The 26405-nt window shown below is 41.3% G+C and overlaps 1 protein-coding gene across 3 annotated transcripts in view; it reads left to right on the top strand.

Annotated features, from left to right (window-relative positions):
• GRID1 (glutamate ionotropic receptor delta type subunit 1) overlaps positions 1 to 26405 on the top strand; it is a 1428863-nt gene that overhangs the window by 1328310 nt on the left and 74148 nt on the right. For all 3 annotated transcript variants that reach the window (XM_040320512.1, XM_040320513.1, XM_040320514.1), the window contains exon 14: positions 21780 to 21946. In XM_040320512.1, the coding sequence (XP_040176446.1) occupies positions 21780 to 21946 (167 nt within the window). The remainder of the gene's footprint in view (positions 1 to 21779; positions 21947 to 26405) is intronic.

The raw sequence follows: 26405 nt of genomic DNA, 5'->3' as shown, positions 1-26405 counted from the left end.
GATGGGGGACGTTCATCATGGGGATATTGGGATCCTTTGTCTGCACCACGGCCATCATCTCTGGTTACATGTCACCTTCTACATGCTTCGAGCGAATACAAATCCCCCTGAAGAAGACCAAATTGTGGTCGAAACACGTCGGGGTATTCTTATGGAAGCTGCTTCATCAATGGCACTATATATTATTCCATTGTATCATTTAACATTTAATTGTTGTTGAGATAGGTCTCCAACTGTCTGTAACCTGAATGTATTTTATATTACAACTATCTGCATCTTCATTACTCGTGATACAGAAACCTAGTAAAGATTTTTTTTATATATTTCCATGTCTTTGAATTTAATATACCTTACACAATATGTCGCTTAAAAGCCCCCGGGTGGGAATTTCTCAATTTTTGCGTATAGTTCATAGGGCAGTGCTATATATCAAGGTTCCTTGAAAACAAGGAATTGACACTTCACTTGAGTTCATATAGGTGTACAATGTCCCAATTCTCCAATGTAAGACAATAAGGTGTCAACATTCATGTGGAGATGTTCAGTAAACACGACACCCGCGAGAGTGATTCCAACACCAGGGAGGGGGGAGAAAAAAATACTCTTACCCCATGAGATATAGCATGCATGGTAGGGAATGGGGTAAATTATATTGGGGGAGGGTATGAGTGAAAGGGAAAATTATGTATTTTTTATAGTATTTTGAGGAAATTGTGTAGTTTGGGGACTGGTATGGGAGTTACCTGAGGGGAGTATGGGTGAAGTATGTATTGTAATGAAAAACAAGTATATGAAATTGTGTATAGCCTATGGGGAATAAATAATAGAAACATGCAGGGTGGTAGTGGGTAAGAGAGGGTTGTTGAAAGACGTTTTTATGTGTAAATGAGAAAAAAGGTTTTCAATAAAGAATACTTGATATATAAAAACTAAAAGGACCAAAATATGAATGTCTTAAAATGTGAAAAACCACTGATCAATGCAACTATCTTTACAGTTCCATTTACAACCCCCACACATCAAATGAGCCATTATACACAGCCAATCCACTAGATCCTGTCACATATGCTCTGACTTAAAGCACAAAAAGTAAACATCTCAGAATGCTAGCATCATCCTTCTAAAGCAAAGGTTATGGGAACAAAATGATCAGTTCAAGCATAAAAACTGCCTTGAATCCAAAGAAAAAATCCGCTACAATGCAAACAGAAAAACAAACAAATAACCTTTAACCGGTAGTAAAAACATACAATCGGCAATAGAAGAGATCAAAGAGATGGTCAAATAGCTGCAACCCATCATAACAGAGAATGAAACTCTGAAAAAAATTAAACAACTACTAATTCTGGTCTTCAGACAACCATCCAGCATCAGACATAAATTAATCAAAGGAAATGTCTTTCTGATTACAACAACACAAACAATGCAACATAACCTTGCAGCAACAAGCACTACACCTAACCACCTAAACACATTAACAAGTGTTCCCTATGTAAAAAAGGACTCTCAGTATTACAGGATCATACACCCGTACCTCCAATATGATGTAGGACCTCATTTGATGCAATAAATGTAATCTAGAATGTTATGTTGGTGAAACAGGACATAAACAACAAAAAAATACAGATACACCATAAAAAAACAGAAGGAAGATGATTACTGTACACCTATGGGACATCATTTCTCACAACCAGGCCACTATGACATGACTGTTGACTCTTAACCACTTACCCCCCGGACCATATTGCTGCCCAAAGACCAGAGTACTTTTTGCGATTCGGGACTGCGTCGCTTTAACAGACAATTGCGCGGTCGTGCGACGTGGCTCCCAAACAAAATTGGCGTCCTTTTTTTCCCACAAATAGAGCTTTCTTTTGGTGGTATTTGATCACCTCTGCGGTTTTTAGTTTTTGCGCTATAAACAAAAATAGAGCGACAATTTTGAAAAAAATGAATATTTTTTACATTTTGCTATAATAAATATCCCCCAAAAATATATAAAACAACTTTTTTTTCCTCAGTTTAGGCCGATACGTTTTCTTCTACATATTTTTTGTAAAAAAAAATCGCAATAAGCGTTTATTGATTGGTTTGCGCAAAAGTTATAGCGTTTACAAAATAGGGGGTATTTTTATGTCATTTTTATTATATATTTTTTACTAGTAATGGCGGCGATCAGTGATTTTTTTTTTCGGTACTGCGACATTATGGCGGACACTTTTGACACATTTTTGGGACCATTGGCATTTTTATAGCGATCAGTGCTATTTTTATTACTATAATTGGATTACTATAAAAATGCCACTGGCAGTGAAGGGGTTAACACTAGGGGGCGGGGAAGGGGTTAAGTATGCCTGGGTGTGTTCTTACTGTGGGGGGGGTGGCCTCACTAGGGGAAACACTGATCTTCTGTTCATACATTGTATGAACAGAAAATCAGCATTTCCCCTGCTGACAGGACCGGGAGCTGTGTGTTTACACACACAGCTCCCGGTCCCCGCTCTGTACCGAGCGATCGCGTGTGCCCGGCGGCGATCGCGCCCGCCGGGCACACGCACGGGAGTCGGGGGCGAGCGGGGGGCGCACGCGCGCGCCCCTAGTGGCGGCTGGGAGAGAGGACGTCATACTACGTGCTCTCGCCCAGCCGAGCCAACTTGCCGACGTATAACGGCGAGGTCGGCAAGTGGTTAAATGGAACCTTAAAAATACACAGAAAAGTAAAACTTTTGAATTATGAATAATAATACTATATAACACAAAAGATCACAGACTAAATGTGGACCTCAGTTTTCTAAATCACTATCCACCACTTTTTTGAGCATTTCTACCTCTGTGTTTCTTGCTTTCCCCTTCCATTCTATAGCCCATTTCTTACCTTATCTTACCAACACACCATTTTAATTTCCATTCTCATGCATGTTTGTGTTTTTCTCAGAGATTGTTCTACTTAACATTTAAAAAAATCTTTAGGCAAGAGAAAAAGTCAGACCAAATTGTATACATTCACAACACAGTACAAACATGTGAAAAAAATTGTATATGATGTAGCATTACAGATTAGGGCTAGTATGGCACAACTACAACTATCATTTTCCCTTAGTTTCCATTTTCCGCTTTTAAATATAAATCAGCAAAAAACAAAGATTTAGCAGTGGAGAAAAGTTTAAGAGGTGCAGGATAAGCGATGAAAAGCGGAAGAGATAGGCCAGTAGGATGGTACAGACAAAAATAAACAAGGGGAGGTATAGTGAAGAAGGCGGGGGGGGGGGGGCAATTATGATGTCCCCTTCCTGTTCTGAAAATGTAAAAGTGCAAATAAAATAGTATCATGGATAGTATTCATAAGTGAATGTGCACTAATATGGCTACAGTCACCTTAAGCAACATTGATAGCAAAGAGATGCTTTAAGATTTAAAGTGTTAGTAAACCCACAACAGTAAAATCAGTCTGTATATGCAGTAAAGCATGATTGTTATACTCACTGTGGCACCTAAGGGGTTAATCCTTCGCGTTGTGTAAAAAGCCTTTTGATCCTGTCTCCTTTGATAATTTCCTTCCACTGTCCCCAATATATTTTCTGACAATACAGAACCAGGGGGCAGGCTGCACATGCTCAGTTTGGTGTATTGCAAGAGATTTGTTTTCTTGGGAGGGTGCATGTGATCAGCACAGGACCAATAAGCACTGTCCAGATAGAGGTTCAGGGGTCCTGCATCCTCATAGGGCAGTCAATGCAGAATAGAAACTCCTCCTACAAGCTTTAAACAGACACTAATGGAAGTCACAAGACTGATATATACCGCTGATTGCTGATGAGAAAAGGTATCTATCAGTTTATATTTAGTAAAATAATTGCATTTCCATGTTTTGTGTACTGTGAGAGACCATATATAGTGCATGCAGGGTCCTGGCTTTAGTAATACTTTAAGCCTGATTTATGCAACAATTACACATGTATTAGCTAACATAGTTTTATTGGTAGGGGTTTAAAAAAAGCTCTTCAAATGGGTCTCTGGGGTTTCCCAAGTTGTTGATAATTCTCTTTAAGGAGGTGTCGGCTATTCTCTTTTCTGTGTGGAGAAATTAAAGGGAAACATCATGGGGGAGATTCAGAAAGAGATACGACGGCGTATCTCCTGATACGCCGTCGTATCTCCTGATACGCCGTCGTATCTCTGAGATCCGACGGTCGGATCTATGCGACTGATTCATAAAAATCAGTTACGCATAGATCTCCCTTATATCCGACAGGTGTAAGTGACTTACACCGTCGGATCTTAGGCTGCAATCTCCCGCCGGCCGCTAGGTGACGCTTCGTTTTTTTACACGACGAATATGCAAATTCCGATTTCCGCCGATTCAGAAACGAACGCCCGCCCGTCGCTTTTTTTTATACGTCATTCGCGTTCGGCTTTTTCCGGCGTATACTTACCCCTGCTATATGCGGCGTATCCAATGTTAAGTATGGCCGTCGTTCCTGCGCTGAGTTTTGAATTTTTACGTCGTTTGCGTAAGTCGGTCGCGAATACGGATGGACGTAATTTACGTTCACGCCGAAAACAATGACGTTCTAGCGACGTCATTTGGAGCATGCGCACTGGGAAAAATCGCGGCCGGCGCAGGCGCAGTATGATCGGCGCGGGGACACGCCTGATTTAAATAATACACTCCCCCCAGCCGCGGAATTTGAATTCCGCCGGGGGAGTTACGATCCGCCGGCGCAAGTTTCGAGGTAAGTTCTTTCTGAATACAGCACTTGCCTCAAAAAATTGCACTGGCTGATCGTAAATAAGATAGATTACGCGGATCTAAAGATCCGCTGATCTATCTGAATCTAGCCCCATATTACTTTTAGCGCCATGGAAGTGTAATCAACAGAGCAGGAAATTAATTTTCCCTTGCGAAGAAAGAACATCAAAGCAGAGCATGTGTTTCTACTCTGAGATTTATAAAAAAATATATATAATTTATCTAGTAATAAAAATAAGCAAAGAAAAAAAAAACTTGGAAGTTCTATATTCTAAAACCAAATGATCTTTGCAAGATGGGTGGCTTCCTTGAAGTCCTTGCAGTCAATTTAATTTCTATGAGCTCCTGAGAAGGACACTCTGCACTAGAAATAACTACACACAAAGGGGTGTTTCCTGCTACCCATTAAAAATTGATGAAAACATTTCATAGCAGGTTTACAAATGAAAAAGAAGGTTGTTAGTATCTGTATTGCTTAATGGACTAAAAAAAAGTTTCTGCTTGTAGGAATAAAGGGTTGGGTAGGAAAAATCAGTGGGCACAGGTAACATTGTTATTTAAATAAATAGGCATCTTTTATTTAGAATGTAATCTTCTGAAAGCTTTCATTTTGTTCTGAGGGAATTATTACAATTATCTTGTCTGGATATGTCTATAGATAAAAGGCTTGCAGTTAGCTAAACATAGACTCTAATAGAACATCCTGACATGAGTACGAGCTTTCTGGCAGAACATTTCAAGGTTGGGTTTTAAAAAGTGTAGAGAGAATTATTCAACTTAAAAGCCAAAGATTATCAGTCATAATGATGCTGGTAATGTAAGGGCAGGCAGCTTCAAAATGTTTGTGGGTGACATCTTTAGAATGCAAGACAAGGAGTGACATGTTCCATTCATCTCCTTCATTAAAGCTGGAGATATGCACTCCATTATTCTGGATAAGCAGATGGAAGCTCTTAGGAATACAAATATTACATTTTATTAAGACTTTGAGTTAGATGCACTGTTTTAATCCCCACTCTAAATGTACTGTTGATTCAAAACAGTATGAAACAAATGCAAAACTTGCTATTTTATCTAATTATCTCTGCTGAGGTTTGTGAAGCTGGGATTATTAGATCTGCATTGATCGTTTCATTCTGTGTGGGTGTTTGTCAATGGTTAGCTTCATCAATAATATGCTGTGAATATTAAGTTTTCTGTAAGTTTCTGAACTATTGACATTGGATCAATCATTTCATTATTCATTGTACAGGTCCTATAGTAAAAGCCAAATTCTTATGTATATGTTAACGTTTTGAAATTTAACATTTAGCTCCCGGCCTATCGTTTCTTTACTTGGTCACTGATATTATTCAAGGCTGCTTAAAATCAAAGTACACGCGTTGTTTTTGTTATTAAAGTAGATGTAAAACCTGACTAAAAAAACATTTGGTTTCCTAAAGAACTGTGTATCATAAACAACTACCATTTCTTTTAAATAAAATTCTAGTTTTCACCTTTTTTTTCATCCTTTGCAACATTTAATGCTGCTGGTTTCCCAAAACCTTTTTACAGCTTTTTGTATATTTGCATACACTCCTGTGATGGCTGCATGGCATTTTCAACCACTTATGGACTGCCCCACACATATATACTGCAACATACCTGATTTCATGCACAAGGTCTGGGGTGTGTGCGCACCGCCGGTGACTCGCTTCTGCTGTGATTGGACACAGCGGAAGCCAATCAGCAGGTCTGCTAGGACCCACTGATCATTCATCGCAAAAGCAGAACAGCGGTCTGCCTGTGTAAACAAGGCAGATCGCGTTCTATGAGAGAGAAATATGAAGATCTCTTTCTTTCCCCAGTCGTAGCACTCCCCCCACAGTTAGAAAGCACTCCCTAGGGACACGCTTAACCCTTTGATCGCTCCTGGTGTTAACCCCTTCCTTGCCAATGTCAGTACAGTGACAATGCATTTTTTTTAGCACTGATCACTGTATTAGTGTAAATGGTCCCCAAAAAGTGTCAAAAGTGTCAGGTGTCCCATCTGTCTGCCACAATGTTACAGCCCCGCTAAAAATTGCTAACCGCTGTCATGGCTCGAGTGTGCCCCATGGATGCCAGAAAAGGCTAGAGGGGGTATGGGGACGATGGCCAATTGCAAGAGGGAGACTCCAGCCCGCATCCACCAGTATCATTTATTTTATTGCTGGTCCCACATATACTGCATGCCGCTAATGCCCCCAACATCAAAGTAGAGAGGCCTATCATGGCTGCAACTACATGTGAGAAAAGCAAAAGTTCCATGTATACATATTTTCCACCCTACAGAGTAACCTTTTACAAGGGTACCTACTATTCACCCTTGGCAGGTGGCATACTATGATCAGTGATGGCATAGTGAGTCACTGTCTGCAATGCCAGTGATAATTTACAAGTGTGATGTAGAGCGCAATATCCATTCAGAGGGTCATCTCACATAGTCAACGCTGGCAGTAAGGTCCCGCATCCTGGCGTATATGGGTCAAGTGCCCGAGAGGCAAAAACCGAAAAGGGAAAAACACACTTTTCTGAGGCGAACATGTTCAGTTACAGTAAACTTGCAGGACTGTCCTCTGTATGATCAATAGTTGTGTCGGGCCCTTCTTGAGCGCGGAGAGTCGGTAGGGCTTGACTTGTTATGGGATCCACGGGCCGAAGCATGGGACCTGTTCCCAGATGGGGGGGATGGTTTCTTGGGCAACCATAATTTCTTCGCCTCGTGGATCTCTCTTTGTAGTGGTGCAGCGGAATTCGGTGTACCAGTTCGGGACGTCACAGGAATTCCAAGGGTGTCACAGAAGGGCTGAAGTCCCTCCGGTACCTGCAGCAGCGCTGTATGGCCCTGGTTGGTAGCTGAAAAGCCAAAGGGGAACTTCCATCTATAGTAAATGCCTTTGGTGCGCAGTGGTTTCAGATCTCTCCTGTGTTTCAGGGTGATGCTGGAGAGGTCTTGATAGATGTGAATGTCTGAGTCCCCATGAGCAAGGTAGATCCTGTTTCTAGCTTTTCTTAGTATTTCCTCCTTCCGCCTGTAGTCAACTAGGCAGCAGATCACATCCCTGGGGGGGTCAGTATCTCGCCTCTTAGGTCTGAGAGCACGGTGGATTTGTTCCATCTCTATGGCCGTCTGCACAGGCCTGTCAAGGAGATTGTTGAATAGGCCAGTAATGGTTTCCGTAAGTTGTTCTGTGTCAGCCATTTCAGGCAGACTGTGGTCGCACAGGTTGTGGAATCTGCCTCTGTAATCGAGATCCTCCACATGTCGCTGGATGTCTCTGAGTTGAAGGGTATGCTCGTCTACCTTGTGGGTCGTTCGGTGGAGGACCGTGTCATGCTGTGCAGTGGTCTTCTCCACTTCCTGCACCCTGTCAGCGATGGCATGGATGTCCAGGTGCAAGTCAGCTATGGCTGCTGACTAGGTGGCCTTAATGTCCGCTGCCACTGCACGGAGATCGCAGAGGCTGGTTTCTGTTGCTAATGGAGGATAGAGGCTTCCCCTGGTTCCTGTGTGGAAATAGCAGTCGGCAATCCAGTCAGCAGAGGGGCTGATGCCTGTGAGGATCCTTGGCGGGAAGCCGCCATGTTGTGCCTCTGCGTCTGGAACAACTCCGGAATGTTCTGTCGGCCCGATCGTTTGTCTGCTGGGATCATGAGGCGGAGGAGTTCCGCAAAGCTGTCCCAATAATTACAAGGCTGTTTGTGCGAATATGGACTTCCTATTCAGCTGAGAGGACCTGTAGTGGAGGGAGCTCCGGTCTCAAGCGGCCATCTTCCAGTGAGGTCAGACCACACCCCCCTAGGAAGCTTTATAACCTAAAATGTGAAACTTCTACTTCTCCTTCTGGACATATGTCCAATTAAGGCTTTTTTTAGGTATCGGAACACATCCCCTGACTGGTCCCACGACCATACTCCTGTTGAGGCTATCTGCACAAAAAATACACTTCAGCATCACTTAGTTTCTTATATGTATGCATTGCTTTTTTCAAAGTGATAAATAAAGACTTGCAGACCTTGTCAAGCATGAAAAAAAATCTGGATCTTACCCTTACTGATGATGAGTGGCAAAAAATCCAAACTAACACTCACAAAGGCTCACTGAATGTGACAATGCAAGAAATAGGTTACAAAATTCTATCAGGATGGTACAGAACTCTGGTTTCGCTACACACATTTTTACGCTGGGTATGAGGATCAGAACCCGGATCCTTATTACATTGAAGGTGGTCCTGTTCAAAAGTGAAAATCTTCTAGAGAGAAATTCACAAAACAATAGCAAAGATAACTGTGACGGAACCGTCTCACACTCTACGTGTGTGCTTCCATCAGTACACCACTTCCTCAACAAAGAACTAGGCAGAACTAGTTTAGCAAAACTGGAACTCTTTAGTGAACAAGAATACATACTTTTTACACACACATGTGAGACAGATCATATTATCATATGCAAACACTACTGTATACAGAAATATAATTAACACTATAAGCATTAAGTTAATTAAACAACTAACCACCTGGACAATCAGGGCTCTTATTCCAGGTCAGACTTGCCGGCAATGATGTACATTATTACAGGTATAAACACATCCTTCAATAGTTTTCTAGCAGACAATATATGTGTTAATTAACAAAATTAACTATGGGTGAAAGACCCATAGGAGGCACACTAGACCTACTTACAATAATCACATTATAGCAGGCGATCCCAGACAGATGGCTTGAGTTCATGACATCACCATCTGTTTTGAATTTCCCAGTGTTGAGCAGTCATGGCTGGTAATGTGCCATCTAGGCTTTTAACATGGATCCTGGGCCTAGAGTCCCAGAGTCTGTGGGCCAGATTCAGATAGAGATACGACGGCGTATCTCCTGATATGCCGTTGTATATCTGAGTTCCGTCCGTCGTATCTATGCGACTGATTCATAGAATCAGTTACGCATAGATCTCCCTAAGATCCGCCAGGTGTAAGTGACTTACACCGTCGGATCTTAGGCTGCAATCTCACGCTGGCTGCTAGGTGGCACCTCCGTTTGTATACGCGACGAATATGCAAATGAGGAGTTATGCCGATTCAGAAACGAACGACCGCCCGTCGCTTTTTTTTACGTTGTTTGTGTTCGGCTTTTTCCAGCGTATAGTTACCCCTGCTATATGCGGCGTATCCTATGTTAAGTATGGCCGTCGTTCCTGGGTCGAATTTTGAATTTTTTACATCGTTTGCGTAAGTCGGTCGCGAATACGGATGGACGTAATTTACGTTCACGTCGAAACCAATGACGTCCTAGCGACGTCAATTGGAGCAATGCACGCTGGGAAATTTAGGGGACGGCGCATGTGCAGTTCGTTCGGCGTGGGGACGCGCCTGATTTAAATTCTACACGCCCCCTAGCCGCGGAATTTGAATTCCGCTGGGGGATTTAAGATACGCCGCCGCAACTTTAGAAGCAAGTGCTTTCTCAATACAGCACTTGTCTCAAAAACTTGCGCCGGCGGATCGTAAATCAGATAGGTTACGCGGATCTAAAGATCCGCTAACCTATCTGAATCTAGCCCTGTGTGTCTTGGGGAGACATGGACTTGAATCCAAAGAAGCATTACTCCAAGGGTCCCCCAGGCATACACCTCACAAAGAGTAGTGTTCCATTAAATGCCAGGGCCCATAGTCAGTAGGCAAGAGGCTAGCCTGCAGTCTCCTCTAAAAGCCTCTGTTCCGGGTGAGTCTGTCACAATAACCACTTACACTTGACTTTACACCAGTACAATATCTTTTGTATCATTTCTCCTTTTTGTTTAACGTATAGGGTTTATTGTCAACTCTTCTATAAAAGAGCCAAAGGCATTCATTCTCTACTATGTTATTACTTATTATGTCTATGTTTTATACTGTAATTACATTGGGGATTCAATTAATGGTCAGAGGTTCTCTGCAGCAATTCTTGAAAGGCTAAGCTGAATAATATAGCTGTTTTTAGTAGCAAATGTTTGTTTTTAGCGAGCACATTCTAATTCCACAAAAATTAGGTTGTTCACTTTGCAAGGGGATTTTTTCTTTGGAAAGAGAATTTTCCCATAGCTTAGTGAATGTGGTGAACATTTACTTTGCACATAATACTTAATCACGTGCAATGAAAAAAAAAAAAAAAAATGTGATTGGATGATTAAAGTAAGCAGAGATTCATCTCATTCACTAAGCAACGGGAAAATATCTTGCAAAGTAAACAGTCTATTTGCCTTTAAAAAAATATCCACCCCTATTCATTCTTGTCTATTTTAAAGCTTATTTTCTATTCATTTCCACTTTTGGCACTAGCTGCATGTGAATACTGGGGTGTTTTAAAAAAAAAACCCTACAAAGTGAGCAGCCTATTTGCCTTAAGTAAATCAGCCCAGAAAAGCAAAGCTTTAAAAGTAGTTTTTAAAGACACACTTCATGTATGTAAAAAACACATTCCAAATACGAAATAAAAACATCAGATGAAAAATGCATGAATTGAACACATATCAGCGAAGTTCAGGAGAGGCCAAAAAGAAAAAAATACAAGCAAAACAGAACTTTAAGAAGGTGATAAGGTTCTACTAACATTCAAGAAAAGGTGCTATGCAAAGAAGTACATGGAATACATATTGTACAAATCAGGTACAAAAAGTATGGCTTCTGGGAGTTGAAATTAAGGTTGTTTTATTGGCTTGCTAATATTCTTTCAAATGAACCATAAAATAAGCTTTTCACAAAACTATACAATATCCCAAAACATTTTGTATGCTGTATAGGAGAACATTTTGCACATGTTGAGGTCAGTGAGACCTTATGCCCAAATTCTTAAATGCTCATCACCTGGCTAGAGTTCATTTTACTAGGTAAATAAAGACAATAGTATGTAAACAAAATATGTTTAAAGATTTGACAATTATACAGATTAGAAATTAGGTTAGGAAAAGATAAACTAATCACAACATGTACTTAACTTCTTGTGGATAATTCATTGATACCATATAAAATGTGTCTAATAACTTCAGTTCGACCAAAACTGCAGTTAGAGGGGTATTTTTTTCTTTCTTATTCAACTTCTGGTTAACCCATACTTAGCTCTATTTCACTCTTAGAAACTCTTTCCTTTTGCTTATGTCCTTATATAGTTTGAATTATTTTCCGTTCCCTTTTTATATTTTTGGTCCGAAGGAAACACTCCAAATTAATATTTAATCAGACTGTTGTGCAATCCATCACAAGCAAAATAATCAAAACTGGCAAAACGTCTCAGGGAAAATACCAAAAGACATTCTATTTTGTGAAAAGTTTTAATGTGGGTATCAAGTGTATATATGAAATATGTTTTGCTTGCTCTAATCAACTGTTGGTTGCAGAAAATAATTTTGCCCTGTCTTTGGCCAGCTGTAGTAAGCTTATATTAGATTGTCAAAAGTATCTATTGCTCTCCTTAGCAGCCAATCTCAATTTACAAAATGGTTGTTAAGCCATTGGTATTAGCAGCCCAATCTTATACAGAACCAACCCACATTTAACAAAAATGTATTTCCATGTTTTTCAAGCACCAAGTATTTCGAGCAGTCATGCAAACCAAGTTTTGTTTGTATTCTAACCTTAGTTGCCAAATGTTTTTTTTCAGGTCAGTGGCCAAGAAGGTAGAAAAGACGGAAAGCTATACAATTAAGAAGTTTAGGTCAGCCGTCAAAGGCTTTAATTTTTTTTTTCATAGTATATGTTTCTGCTATGTAAATTTTTTTGACTTAATCACCTTTAAAATATTACACTATATGTTTCTTTGTATGTTTTTTTGTTTATTTACTTCATAAAAAAAGTTACTTGCTACATTAAAACTTAAAAGGACATTAGTACGGGTGTGTGCAAGCTATTACTTTTATGTATATAATTAGTGTTTGCAAAATAAACAGGTCATTCATTCTATTAGAGCGTGGAACAACAAAGTGTTTTATATATGCTAATTTTATAATAATGCTTTCTCTCATAGGAACTACTTGCATGGTAGTTTAGCTATAATTTTCCTTTAATGTCAGTTGCCCAGCAAATTCTTTATGAAGTAATACAAACTGCATATAGAGAATAAGCCTGTTTAATTCAGTGTTTTTTTTTTTCTTTTTGTTTGGAACAGCTTCTCTGGTTTGATAAAGCAGCCTATACCTTCATATAATTCATGCCACTGCTGATGGATTCATGTTCATGCATTATTTATGCAAATGTACAGCAAAGAAAGCCAGGGCCTGTAAATTCACATTCTTTTGTACTTAATCCTTCAGCCATCTGTTGCTTTGTACTCATTATTTATCACACAGATATGAAAAAATAATTCTCTGATAAATTCATGATTTCTTTCCAAAGATGGACAATAAGCATTGAAACAACTTCTCGTAATGTTTATGGTGGATGGTGGATGTGTCTGTTTTTAAATGTTCCAGTAGTAAACCGACATAATTGAGGAGGTTACCTTAGTGCAGGTTGTAGTCTTCTTAGTCCTATACCTTTGCTTAAACATCAGTTTACACTCAATGTAGGGCATCATTGAATCCCATTAGGCCCCATACACACCATAGAATCTATCCGCAGATAAATCCCATCAAATGGGTTTCTGCGGATAGATTCTATGGTGTGTACACTCCGTCGGATATTTATCCGCGGATAAATCTCCCCTGGGATGGATTTCCAGCAGATGGATATTTGCTGACATGCTCAACAAATCCATCTGCTGGAATCCATTCCAACGGATGGATCCGCTCGTCTGTACAGACTTACCGGATCCATCCGTCCAAAGGGATTCCCCGCACGCGTCGTAATGATTTGACGCATGCGCGGAATTCCTTATATGACAGCGTCGCGCCCGTCGCCGCGTCATAATAGCGGCGACGGCGCGACACGTCATCGGCAGAGGATTTCAGCGCGGATTTCAATGCGATGGTGTGTACACGCCATCGCATAGAAATCTTCTGAAATCCTCGAGAGGATTTATCTGCGGATACGGTCCGCTGGACCGTATCTGCGGATAAATCCTCTCGTGTGTATGGGGCCTCAATGTGCTTTAAAGAGAACTGATTTACGAATTGATATTTTTATGGTTAAATATGTTTTTATGAACATGTTTCAGATGATAACAAAGATAATTCATCTACAGTAAGTGGATGCAATAAAATATCCATTAACAAACATATAAATGCAGTGCACTGAAACAATTCTCATAGAAGTTCTTTTTCCCTGGATTAGGGAAGCACAAATAGTCTGTTAAAAGTATTTGTAATGACAACAAAAAGAGGACCCCCTAGAAACAATGTCCTTAGGATGGTCTGTAGCGTGTATGTAGTCAGTGCAATAGTAAACTACCCCCCAAAAATATGAGGGTTCATAACAATATTCATGGAGAGAAGAGACAAAAAGAAATTAGAGAGGAAAACATGAAATAACAAAATGGGGAGAATATAAGAAAGAAAGATAATAAGACCTAGTGGTGGACACAAGTTCCTCTAATGTCTAATAGAAAAAATACGCACTAAAAATTGTATTTATAGCATGAGCCTGTTACTGAGCATCTCCAAAGAAGAGTAGTCATATGAATGGATAGTTTTAAAGAAGAACTCCCAGCAAAAATACCAGTTTGATGGCCAATATAATTTGATCCATCCCTCTGAGCCCAGATAATTTTGGATGTGATCCACCCTTTGACTGTTTAGTCAAAGGAAGATTAGTTCAGACAGAAGTTTATCTCATTTTCTTGCTGGGAAACCCACCACTGTGTGGCAGCACTCAAGCACATTGTAGTTTCTTCTTCACTAGCTGAGCTCAGCTAAAGAAAGAGACTGCGCACTTTGCACACATTTTGAATGGCCTGGTACAGCTGCTAAGGGGCATATTTCTGTAATGTTCAACCTAACTTGCAAATGGCATGCTGAATGGGTTGAGGGGCCAGTAGTTTATGTGGAGGTGTACTCCCACAACTGCATCTGTAAAGGGAGGACGTGCACCATTTACAAATGGACGAAAATCATTCTGAAGGTGAACTTACACTTAAAGTGATACTAAAGACCCTTTTTTTTCTAGTTAAAAAAGAACAAACATTTTATACTTACCTGCTCTGTGCAGTGGATTTGTAAAGAGCAGCCTGGATCCTCCTCTTCTTGGGTCCCTCGTCAGAGCTTCTAGCCCCTCCCCCCTGTTGAGTGCCCCCACAGCAAGAAACTCCTGTGCCACAGCTCTGTGTATCCATTCAGACATGAAGCCATGGCCTAGGCCCCACCCTCTTTCTCTTCCCATAGGCTGGATGACTTTTACAGCAGCGGGATCCAATGGCGCAGCGCTGCTGTCTCAGCCAATGAGGAGGGGAGTCCTGGGCAGCCAAGACACTCCTACAACATCGCTGGATCTAGATGGGGCTCAGGTAAGCATTAGAGGGCTTGAGTGGGGCTGCTGCACACAGAATGCTTTTTATCCTAACGCATTTTGATAAAAAAACGTTATAGTTTTGTTGAATATATCCTCTTTAGTGCACAATAGCACACAGTTCAGTGCATTTTATTATTATTATTATTATTTTTTTCAAAAAAAGTTCAGTGCATTTTATTATTATTATTTTTTTTTTCAAAAAACATTTCATAGGAAACAAAAAAGTACAGAAAAAGACAATGAACAGCAAGATAATATAGTGTTGTATTACAGAATAAAGATAGAACAATAAGGAGACAATGTATAATACAGAGTGTCCGTTTCATGGATGTCAGTAGCAGACATAACAAGTACAAAGAGATGAAGAAAAATAAATATATGAAATAAGTGCAATTGATCAAATGTATCATGATAACACAATTAGTGTAACCATAGGAACTATATTTTACATGGGCAGGCTTGGTAGGGGTGTGGGGATCAATGTTTTCACCCCTGAAGCAAGAAGTAATGGAAAACAAATAGCAGAGGAAGGCATGTTAGAAATTTATAGGAGAAGGGTAATAACATATATGGCCAATATGATTCTCTCCAAAAAAAAAAAACAACTAAAGTATACAAAACAAGAGGGAAAGGGAGAAGAAAGGAAATGTGAGAGAGGGAAAAGGGTGGGAAGGAAAGAAGAAAGGATTTTTTGAAAAAAAAAGAAGGGAATCGAGGGGGTATAGGGGAAGGTAGGAAACTCACCGGGAGATCCCTATGGCCTGTGTTGACCTTGACCAGCAGTCATTGTCAGGTAGGTTATGGCGATCAGTTCAAAGACATTGGAGAGCATGGGAGACAGGTGGTGATGCATGAGTGTCTAGTAAGTTGTGGTATGCCTCAGTCTTTCAAAAATGTATCAAAAATGCCCTTGTAAATATGAATTAGTAAAGTTGATCTTTGGCGACGGCTGATGCCACGTACACATGTCATTAAAAACGATCGTGTGTGGGCTCCAGAGCATTTTTCACGACGTAAAAAATGGGCCTTAAAAATTTAAAACATGCTCTAAATTTTCACGTCCTTTTTAACGTCTTAAAAAATGGTCGTGTGTGGGCTTTAACGATGTGAAAAAACTGTGCATGCTCAGAAGCAAGTTATGAGACAGAGCGCTCGTTCTGGTAAAACTAGCGTTCGTAATGGAGATAGCACATTCATCACGCTGTAACAGACTTAAAAGAGCAAATTGTCTCTCACCAAACTTTTACTAACATAAAATCAGCAAAAGCAGCCTCAAGGGTGGCGCCATCCGAATGGAACTTCCCCTTTATAATGCCGTTGTACTCGTTGTACGTCACCCCACTTTGCTAGAGCATTTTTTTTTCACGATCGTGTGTAGGCAAGGCCGTCTTGACAATAATCGGGTTGAAAAAAACGTTGTTTTTTCTAGACCATTAAAAATGGTTGTGTGTACCATTTCAGCTATTTTAAGTTGACCGGTGAACCATTCCAAGATGGTGGGAACATGATATGTACTCCAGTGTACTGGGATGCATATTTAATTGGCATTAAGCATATGCATTGCTAGAGATCTAATATAGGATTTGTGAGGCAGCGAGGTGTGGAGTAGAAGTAATTGTGCTGCACAAAAATCTAAAGTGTACATTGTTCCCGTGATATTGTAGAATGTACTTCTGTCCAAAAAGGTTGGACTAATGGGCATTTCCACCAGATATGAAGGAGTGAGCCAGTTGCACCATGGCATCGCCCACACGGTTTGGAATAGATTAATCAGATTTATGAAGCAAGGATGGAGTCCGATACCATCTTAACACAGTTGTTGTATTTCATTGTGATAGTAACCACTTCAGCCTGGAGGATTTGGCTGCCAAATGACTGGGCCATTTTTTGCGATTCGGCACTGTGTCACTTTAACTGACAATTGCGCGGTCGTGCAACGTGGCTCCCAAACAAAATTTAAGTCCTTTTTTTACCACAAATAGAGCGTTCTTTTGGTGGTATTTGATCACCTCTGCGGTTTTGATTTTTTGTGCTAGAAATAAAAATAGAGTGGCAATTTTGAAAAAAATACTATATTTTTACTTTTTGCTATAATAAATATTCCCTAAAAATGTATAAAAAAAAACGTCCTCAGTTTGGGCCGATACCGATTCTTCTACATATTTTTGGTAAAAAATTGCAATAAGCGTTTATTGATTGGTTTGCGCAAATGTTATAGCGTAGGGGATAGGGGATAGTTTTATGGCATTTTTATTATTATTTTTTTTACTAGTAATGGCAGTGATCAGCGATTTTCATTGTGACTGCGACATTATGGATGACACATCGGACACTTTGGATGCTATTTTGGGACCATTGACATTTATACAGGGATCAGTGTTATAAAAATGCACTGATTACTGTATAATTGTGACTGGCAGGGAAAGGGTTAACCACTAGGTGGCTAGGAATGGGTTAAGTGTGTCCTAGGGAGTGATCCTAACTGTGTGGGGGCGGGGCTTTCTGTGACCCAATGAGAGGGAGCAGACGATCAGTGTCCTGTCACTAGGCAGAACAGGGAGATGCCTTGTTTACACAGGTATCCCCCCATTCTACCTCTCTGTGACCCGATTGTGGGACACTGGCGGACATTGAGTCTGCGTGTCCTGCGGGCAGGGTCAAGGGAAGTGCGGCAGGTGCGCGTGCCCACCGCACGCATTCTTAAAGGGGATGAACAAGTACACCATTCTGTCGACCTACATCGACGTGCAGCAGTGGGCAAATGAATCCCTTGAGAAAATTAGTGTAGAGTAGTTCCCATTGTTTTGGAAAAAGGTTAATTTGTAGGTCTTGTTGCCATGCCTTGCAAGCCCTCCCTGTGTTCAGAGGTGTGTTCTGGAACAGTATTGTATGGGTGAAGGCGATAACATGTTGAGATGATGTGTACGTGCAAAGACATTTAAATTGGGTTAAGGTCGGGACCAGTGATGTATTATGGCCTAGGCCGACAAGGCCCAGGCCTAGGGCGGCACTTTGCGGGGGGCGGCGAAATCCCATCCCGTCCCCCTGTGCTCATCCCACCCTGTCAACCTGTCCTCATCCCACCCTGTCCCCATGTCCTCATCCCACCCTGTCCCCCTGTCCTCATCCCACCCTGTCCCCCTGTGCTCATCCCATCCTGTCCCCCTGTGCTCATCCCATCCTGTCCCCATGTCCTCATCCCATCCTGTCCCCATGTCCTCATCCCATCCTGTCCCCCTGTCCTCATCCCATCCTGTCCCTCTGTCCTCATCCCATCCTGTCCCTCTGTCCTCATCCCATCCTGTCCCTCTGTCCTCATCCCATCCTGTCCCTCTGTCCTCATCCCATCCTGTCCCTCTGTCCTCATCCCATCCTGTCCCTCTGTCTTCATCCCATCCTGTCCCTCTGTCCTCATCCCATGAAAATGACAGGGCGGGTCTTAAAAAGGAAGGGGTGCGTCATATATAAAGTAGGGGGTGCGCGAGTTTCACCAGGCCTAGGGCGGCACAAAACCTAAATACACCCCTGGTCGGGACACCACTGATGCGCTATTCAGGGAATGGAGAAAGTGGCATAGCTGAAGGCAGAGCCAAAAGGGCCTAGGTGAGCCAGAGATATGGTACATTAGTTTATCCTGAGTACATAGTTTTTGCATCTAGGAATAAAGTATAGGTGTGGGTGAAGGCAGCAAGCTTTGTGCCTGACAGGAAGTGATTGTACATTCCTGGATGAAATGCTGGGTTTGCGTGTACAGAAGTAGTTAACAGTCCAATCCACAATTTAAGATAAGTGGCATGCACAATAGTTGCACAAGTCCAGTCCAATACCCCCCTTCTGCTTTGGTAGGTGTTATCCCTGGCTTCATTACCTCAGATGAATTCCACTTGATCTTTAGCAATGAGGGAGTTGAGCACCGGCAGAAGGCGGTTGGCAAGGAATTTAGTGAAACATTTAGGAACGATATTGGTCAGTAGTTAGTTATGGATGTGGGATCCTTTCCTGCCTTTAGGATAACTGAAATATGAGCTTCCAGCAGCCAAACCCAGCCATAAGCTATTTCCCTACAACAGCACCTTCAGGGGCTGCGGCTCTGCCTGCTGTGGTACTGCCTCCTCCAAAACCCAGAGTCCCCACTCCCGAGCACTTTTCTGAAGACCTACTGAGCTTCAGGGCCTTCAAGAATGCCTAAGAAACATTTTTCTTTGCCCTGCAACCCAGGATTTTTGTACTAGAGACTGTTAGAGGGGGGTTCATTATCTCCCTCCTATATGATGAACCACAATCCTGGGCTCATAACCTGCTTGAATGGAAGGATGAGGTGTTAAACTCTGTCACCACATTCTTTAAAGCCATGACGCAGAGAACCACCACTGCCAAATCGGCCCGTCACCCACGACTGGTGGAAGACTATATTGGAGAGTTACATAGATGGGCAGCTGATACTGGTTGGAATGATGCAGCTTTAAAATGCCATAGTTATATAGTTACATAGTTAGGTTGAAAAAGACACAAGTCCATCTAGTTCAACCATAAAAAATAAATAAAATAAAAAAATAAAAAAATAAAATAAAAAATATACCCAATTCTATACCCACAGTTGATCCAGAGGAAGGCAAAAAAAAAAAACAGCAGAGTATGGAAAGTATCCAGGTCTTTCTTAAAGCAATCTACTGAGCTGGCCAGAACCACCTCTGGAGGGAGTATATTCCACATTTTCACAACTCTTACTGTGAAGAAACCTTTTCGTATTTGGATATGAAATCTCTTTTCCTCTAGACATAAAGAGTGCCCCTGTGTCCTCTGTGTTGACCGTAAAGTGAATAACTCAACACCAAGTTGACTATATGGACCAATTCCGTCTAAGCCTATCTGAGACCCTTAAAGGGGTTGTAAAGGTTTGTCTATTGTTTTCTAAATAGGTTCCTTTAAGCTAGTGCATTGTTGGTTCACTTACCTTTTCCTCTGATCTCCCTTCTAAATGTTTTTTTTCTTTGTTTGAATTTCTCACTTCCTGTTTTTCCTCGGTAAGCTTTACACCATCATCCGAGCGGTGGAAAGTCATTTAGAACAGCTTACTGAACACCTTACTGAGGAGGAACAGGAAGTGAGAAATTCAGACAAAGAAAAAAAAAACATTTAGAAGGGAAATCGAAGAAAAAGGTAAGTGAACCAACAATCCACTAGCTTAAAGTAACCTATTTAGAAAATAAAAAAGGTACCTTTACAACCCCTTTAAGGATGAGCTGGCCAGGTCCGAGACTAACGATACACTCGAGGATCTTATCCAAGTTTCTATCCAGTTGGATATGCACCTGCCGGAGAGTTGCTATGAACGTTCCCAGAACTTTTGACCAACCTGGGTACTACCCAAAGTCTCGGCTCCAACAGTCCCTGTCTCTATTCCTCCGACCTCTACCACCTCTGATGTAAAACCTATGCAGACAGGTCTTTTCTGACTCACTTTGACCCCAGAATAAAGAAAACGCAGGTGACTAAACAACTTGTGCATCTACTGTGGAGCTACAAACCACTTCCTATGTAACTGTACCATTCGGGCAAGCAAGCCCAGGCACCCGTTCCTTTCATGCCTCCAGCTTTCTGGGACTGTGTCTACTCACATCATTCTTCCTATCACTTTGCAGGTGGCTGGAAGGGAGGTCAAACTGTGGGCAATTGTTGAGTCAGGAGCTTGCAGCTGCTTCCTAGAAATTAATCTTGCCAAAGACTTACAGATTCCTCTCCACCTCAAGAAACAAAGACTGGACAAACACCTTGCTGGTGGCACTCCACCTAGCACAGGGCCCGTTACCCAAGAGTCTGTTCTCGCAACCATAGACACAGGTCATCAGGAGCTCCTCTGCTTTGATATAATCAGATCTCTCATATTCCCAGCCATTCTTGGAATACCTTGTCTGTAGGCCCACAACCCATTTATCGACTGGTCCAAAGAGGAGGTCATCTTCTTGTCCAGCTACTGTCACCAAAATTGTGGCATCCCCAATCAAAGTTCATGGTCTATTGGCCTTTAATAAATTAACTCCGTTATTTGGCATGCAGTACAACTGCTGTAAGCCTAAAACTGGTACCCCAACAATAGCATAGACATGTATACAGGATACACGTTTTCTCTTCATGCAGGGAAATGTTATATTTTGTATTGAGCTTCTCATGGATTATCTGTTTCACATACAATAATAGTGGAATGTCATAAAGGGTGTGTATGTGTGTAAGTAGGGAGGGGAGAGTGAGAGAGACAACCAGTGGAATGTGGATATTTTTTAGCATGTTTATAATGTAAAAGGAAAAATGCTGCTCCTTTTAATGTTGATGGCTTTTTTGACTTATGCATCATTTGTTGTAGGACTATATTTTTATCTTATGAAGTTTTTTTTTGAGGTGCCCAAAGTGACTACATGCTTAAGAGCACATGTTTTTCCCTGGTACTTTGAATACATTACTTTAAGGCTTGTATAAGCAAACACAATAAATGTATATTTGTATTTCTTTCATGATTCATATTTTTTTGTTATAGTCTAATAATTTAGCATTGTTTCTTAGTTTTTAATGCATTTCTACTCTACTTTTTTTTCTTCTAGGCAAAGAAAGGAAACTATGCATTCTTATGGGATGTGACAGTTGTAGAGTACGCAGCTCTAACAGATGATGAATGCTCTGTGACTGTCATCGGAAACAGCATTAGTAGCAAAGGCTATGGAATAGCACTCCAGCATGGCAGCCCGTACAGAGATATCTTCTCCCAAAGGTAATGTCAGTGTGCTTCTATTTGTTCTCTAGTTAACCTCTTTTGTACTGTAATAAAGTAGCTGATGCTTCATTGTGACAGCAGTGCACATATTATCCACATGTCTAAATGTGAAAGGTGGCATTGAGACTATGTAAGGCCAACATTTAAATACCCACCAGAGCAGTGTAGGGTTGACAACAGGAGTCAAAACTAAAATGCTACATGTCTTTAGGATGTGCAAATGTGCTATCTATTTGAAATCTTGCAGACCAGGGGTCTCCAAGCTATGGTCCTCCACTTGTTCAGGAACTACAATTCCTATCATGCCTAGTCATGTCTGTGAATGTCAGCGTTTTACAATTACCCATGGGAAGTTAGGGCCAGATTCACAGAGCAGATACGACGGCGTTTCTCCTGATACGCCGTCGTATCTGTTGTTCTATCTATGCGACTGATTCATAGAATCAGTTACGCATAGATAGCCATAAGATCCGACAGGTGTAATTGTTTTACACTGTCGGATCTTAAGATGCAATACCGCGGCCGCCGCTGGGGGGAGTTTGCGTCGTAAACCAGCGTCGGGTATGCAAATTAGGAGTAACGGCGATTCCCGACGGTTTTTCGCGTTCGCTACGTCGCCGCTAGTCTAGTTTCCCGTCGCAAAGTTAGTCGTTTTTTTTGGTGCCTTAACTTTACACAGCAATCGTATTGCTGTATAAAGTATGGCCGTCGTTCCCGCGTCGAAATGTAAAAAATAACGTCGTTTGCGTAAGCCGTCTGTGAATACGCAATTACGATACGCGCGTCGCCGTTCGAAAAAATTACGTCACTTCGCGCAAAGCACGGCGGGAGTTCGGAAACGGGGCATGCGCGGTAGGTCCGGCGCAGGAGCGCGCCTAATTTAAATGGCACACGCCCATTTGAATTGGCCCCGCCTTGCGCCGGAGGCCGCCGGTGTAGGTTTTAATCGCAAGTGCTTGGTGAATCGGGCACTTGCGATGAAAAATTGCGGCGGTGTAACGTATCTACGATACGTTACGCCGCCGCTCTTCTATGTGAATCTGGCCCTAAGTTCCATAACAGCTGGAGGGCCATAGTTTTACTGCTGCAAATTGCTGATTTTTACCGCTTGCCGACCGCTTCACGACTATTTACATCGGCAGAATGGCAGGGCTGCGCAAAGGGACGTACCTGTACATCCCCTCTAAATTGTGGCATAGAGGGCGCATGGCTCGATGTCCTCCGGGTGCCCGAGATTGTGTCACAGAGCGTCAGAACAGGGAGCTGCCTATGTAAACAAGGCATTTCCCTGTTCTTCCTAGTAACAGGAAAGAGATCTACTGCTCCCTGTCATCAGGAGCAGTGATCTATGTCATGTCACTTGTAGCTCATCCCTCCCACAGTTAGAATCACTCCCTATGACACACTTAACCCCTTCACCCTTCCCTGCCAGTGTAATTTACACGGTATAAATGACAATGGTCCCAAAATAGTGTCTGATGTGTCTGCCATAATGTCGCAGTCACGATACAAATCACAGATCGCCACCATTACTAATAAAAACAATTATAAAAAAATGCCATTAAACTATCCCCTATTTTGTATACGCTATAACTTTTGCGCAAACCAATCAATATATGGTTATTGCAATTTTTTCTACCAAGAATACATATCGGTCTAAACTGAGGAAAAAATTCTTGTTTTATATATTTTTTGGGGGATATTTATTATAGTAAAAAGTTAAAAATATTGCTTTTTTTTCAAAATTGTTGCTCTTTTTTTGTTTATAGAGCAAAAAATAAAAAACTATTTTGGGGACTAGTTGCTTTGGGGGGGATTTGTTGAGGGCATGTGGCCTGGCATGGTTCAGGAGGGGGGAGATGCTTGCTTGCTCCCCCACCTTTCCCGGCTTGCTGGGCTGCATGCTCAGATAAGGATATGGTATGGATTTTGGGGGGACCCCACGTTGTTTTTTTTATCAGAATTTTTTATTGCTGGAATCTTTTTGTTTACATTTCAGCTTAGATTCTGAAACAAATCAACGAAACAAAATTAATAACATAACGAATGTATCCAAAGCAAATGTTTCCATTCTGCACATGTCTAGAGGAGCAGGGTTTAGTTTGCTCAAGTCAAAGCTGTCCCTCTGATAACTGTTGATCTGATAATCAGTGGGAGAAGCAATAGGAGTCTCAAAGAAAGCACAGATCCACAGAATGAATGAGGCAGAAGCAGGCAGATCCTTTCACTGATAAATAAAAATGTATTCCACGCCAATTAAGTGATAAATATTAACTATAAAAAATTAGAGCTTCTCCTTTACAAATAAAGTGTAATACGTAATTGATTAAATGTTAAGAATAGAGGGGGCTAGATTAAAGAGGAGTTCCACTCAAAAGTGGAACTTCCGCTTAACCCACTTCTCACCCCCTTACATGCCACATTTGGCCTGTATTTTTTTTTGGGGGGGGGAGTGGGGGCTTCAGGAGGAGCTGGCACGTCCGGGTGCCCACAGTTAGGATGGAGGCGCCGGTGGAGAGGGGGGGAGAGGAGCGGAGCTCCGGGCGTCGCATCACTGGACAGTGGAGCAGGTAAGTGTATATTTATTAAAAGCCAGCAGCTATGATTTTTTTTAGCTGCTGACTTTTAATAAACATAAAAAAGGCTGAATAGTGAAGACCCTATTTACAAACAATTAATAAATATAAATGTACCATATATACAAATAAATATAAATTCAAATATTAAGATGAGTCCATATCCATAATAGATCACCAATAAGTGTATTGTGAAAAACAAATTGTCCCAATATAATATGTTCCAATAAATCAATGACATTTTTTCTTAAATCTTGCTTAAGGTGATATAAATCCTTCTCCAGACATTGATTGCTACCGTCACCCAAAGTGCACAGATAATGAATGTGCTTACCAGATACAACTGACCTCTTTGATTAGAAAGAAACAATCAATCAACAATCAACAACAACCACAGCACCGGAGATGAGGTCGGACAAACATGTGACCAGGTACCGCTGCTGACGTATGTTTTGTTGTGTACGTACGTACGTACGTACGTACGTACGTACGTACGTATGTCGGCGGAGGTACCCAGTCACGTGTTTGTCCGACGCCATCTCTGGTGCTGTGGTTGTTGTTACAGGCCGGTGGAACGCACGCCACCACGGAGGTGGAAGAGGAGTGGTTACACAGACAAGCCTGCAGCCCCAGTGCCGGGTAGGCACATTTTAATATAAGAGGCCATTTGTCATTTTTTTTTTACTATTTTAACTTTTAAATAAACAGTATTATGTGATGGGTTTTCTCATTCCTTTTTGCATATCCAACTTGTAACTCTGAGGAAGAGGCTTTTCGGATCTATTCCTGTCATATTGCTATGTGTGTAGGCACATTCATTATCTGTGCACTTTGGGTGATGGCAGCAATCAATGTCTGGTGAAGGATTTTTATCACCTTAAGCAAGAGTTATTACAGTTGAAAAATAAAATCTGTCATTGGATCTATGGGAACATATCATATTGGGACTATTTGTTTTTCACAATACACTTATTGGTGATCTATTATGGATATGGACTCTGACTTTGAATTTATATTTTGAATTCATATTTGAATTTATATTTATTTGTATATATGGTACATTTATATTTATTAATGGTTTGTGGATAGGGTATTCACTTTAATTGGCACTTTAATCTAGCGCCCTCAATTCACATTAGATCCTTTCACTGCAGATATTTAAAGAGGAGGCCTGGGTTCCTTCAGGAAAAATGTAATACTGTAGCTGCTGACTTTTAATATTTGGACACTTACCTGTCCAGGGATCTTATGGTGTCTTCACCCCAGCCTGTTTTTTCCATTGGCTTTTGGGCACTGCCACAGTCATTGCTTGTAAGTTGTAAGGGAAACTGACAGAGAAGATCCCCTACTGTGCATGTTTGGAGGGGGCCAAACTTGGGCAGCCAAACTTCCCCAAACTGTCAAAAAAAGGTACCCACTCCCCCGAAAGGTGCCAAATGTGGCACCGAAAGGGGGAGGGGAGGCAGATAAGTGGAGCCACTCCTCTACAGCAGACCCAGAATCTCACTCTAAATATTACTCTAAATCTCCTAATTCTATCAGTGCTTTAGTGACCTCACACTACATATACATGGCTATGAGACTCAAAGCACAGGAGTGCTTAAAGTGGTTGTAAAGGTAAAGGACAAGTTACAGCCAGCTCCTCTGTTATTTTAATTTCTCCTACACAGTGTAATTGCTCTTTAATGGCCGGTCGCGTGACCTCCTGCGTCTGTAATCCTCTGATCGCCACAATGTCGCAGTCCTGATAAAAATCACAGATCACCACCATTACTAGTAAAAAATTAAATAATAAAACTGTTATAAATCTATTCCCTATTTTGTAGACGCTATAACTTTTGTGCAAACCAATCAATATATGAAAAAATTGGGGCTATTTA

The sequence above is a fragment of the Rana temporaria genome, chromosome 8 (assembly GCF_905171775.1).
Source record: "Rana temporaria chromosome 8, aRanTem1.1, whole genome shotgun sequence".
Taxonomy (NCBI): Eukaryota; Metazoa; Chordata; class Amphibia; order Anura; family Ranidae; genus Rana; species Rana temporaria.
This window is presented reverse-complemented; position numbering and strand designations above follow the sequence as displayed.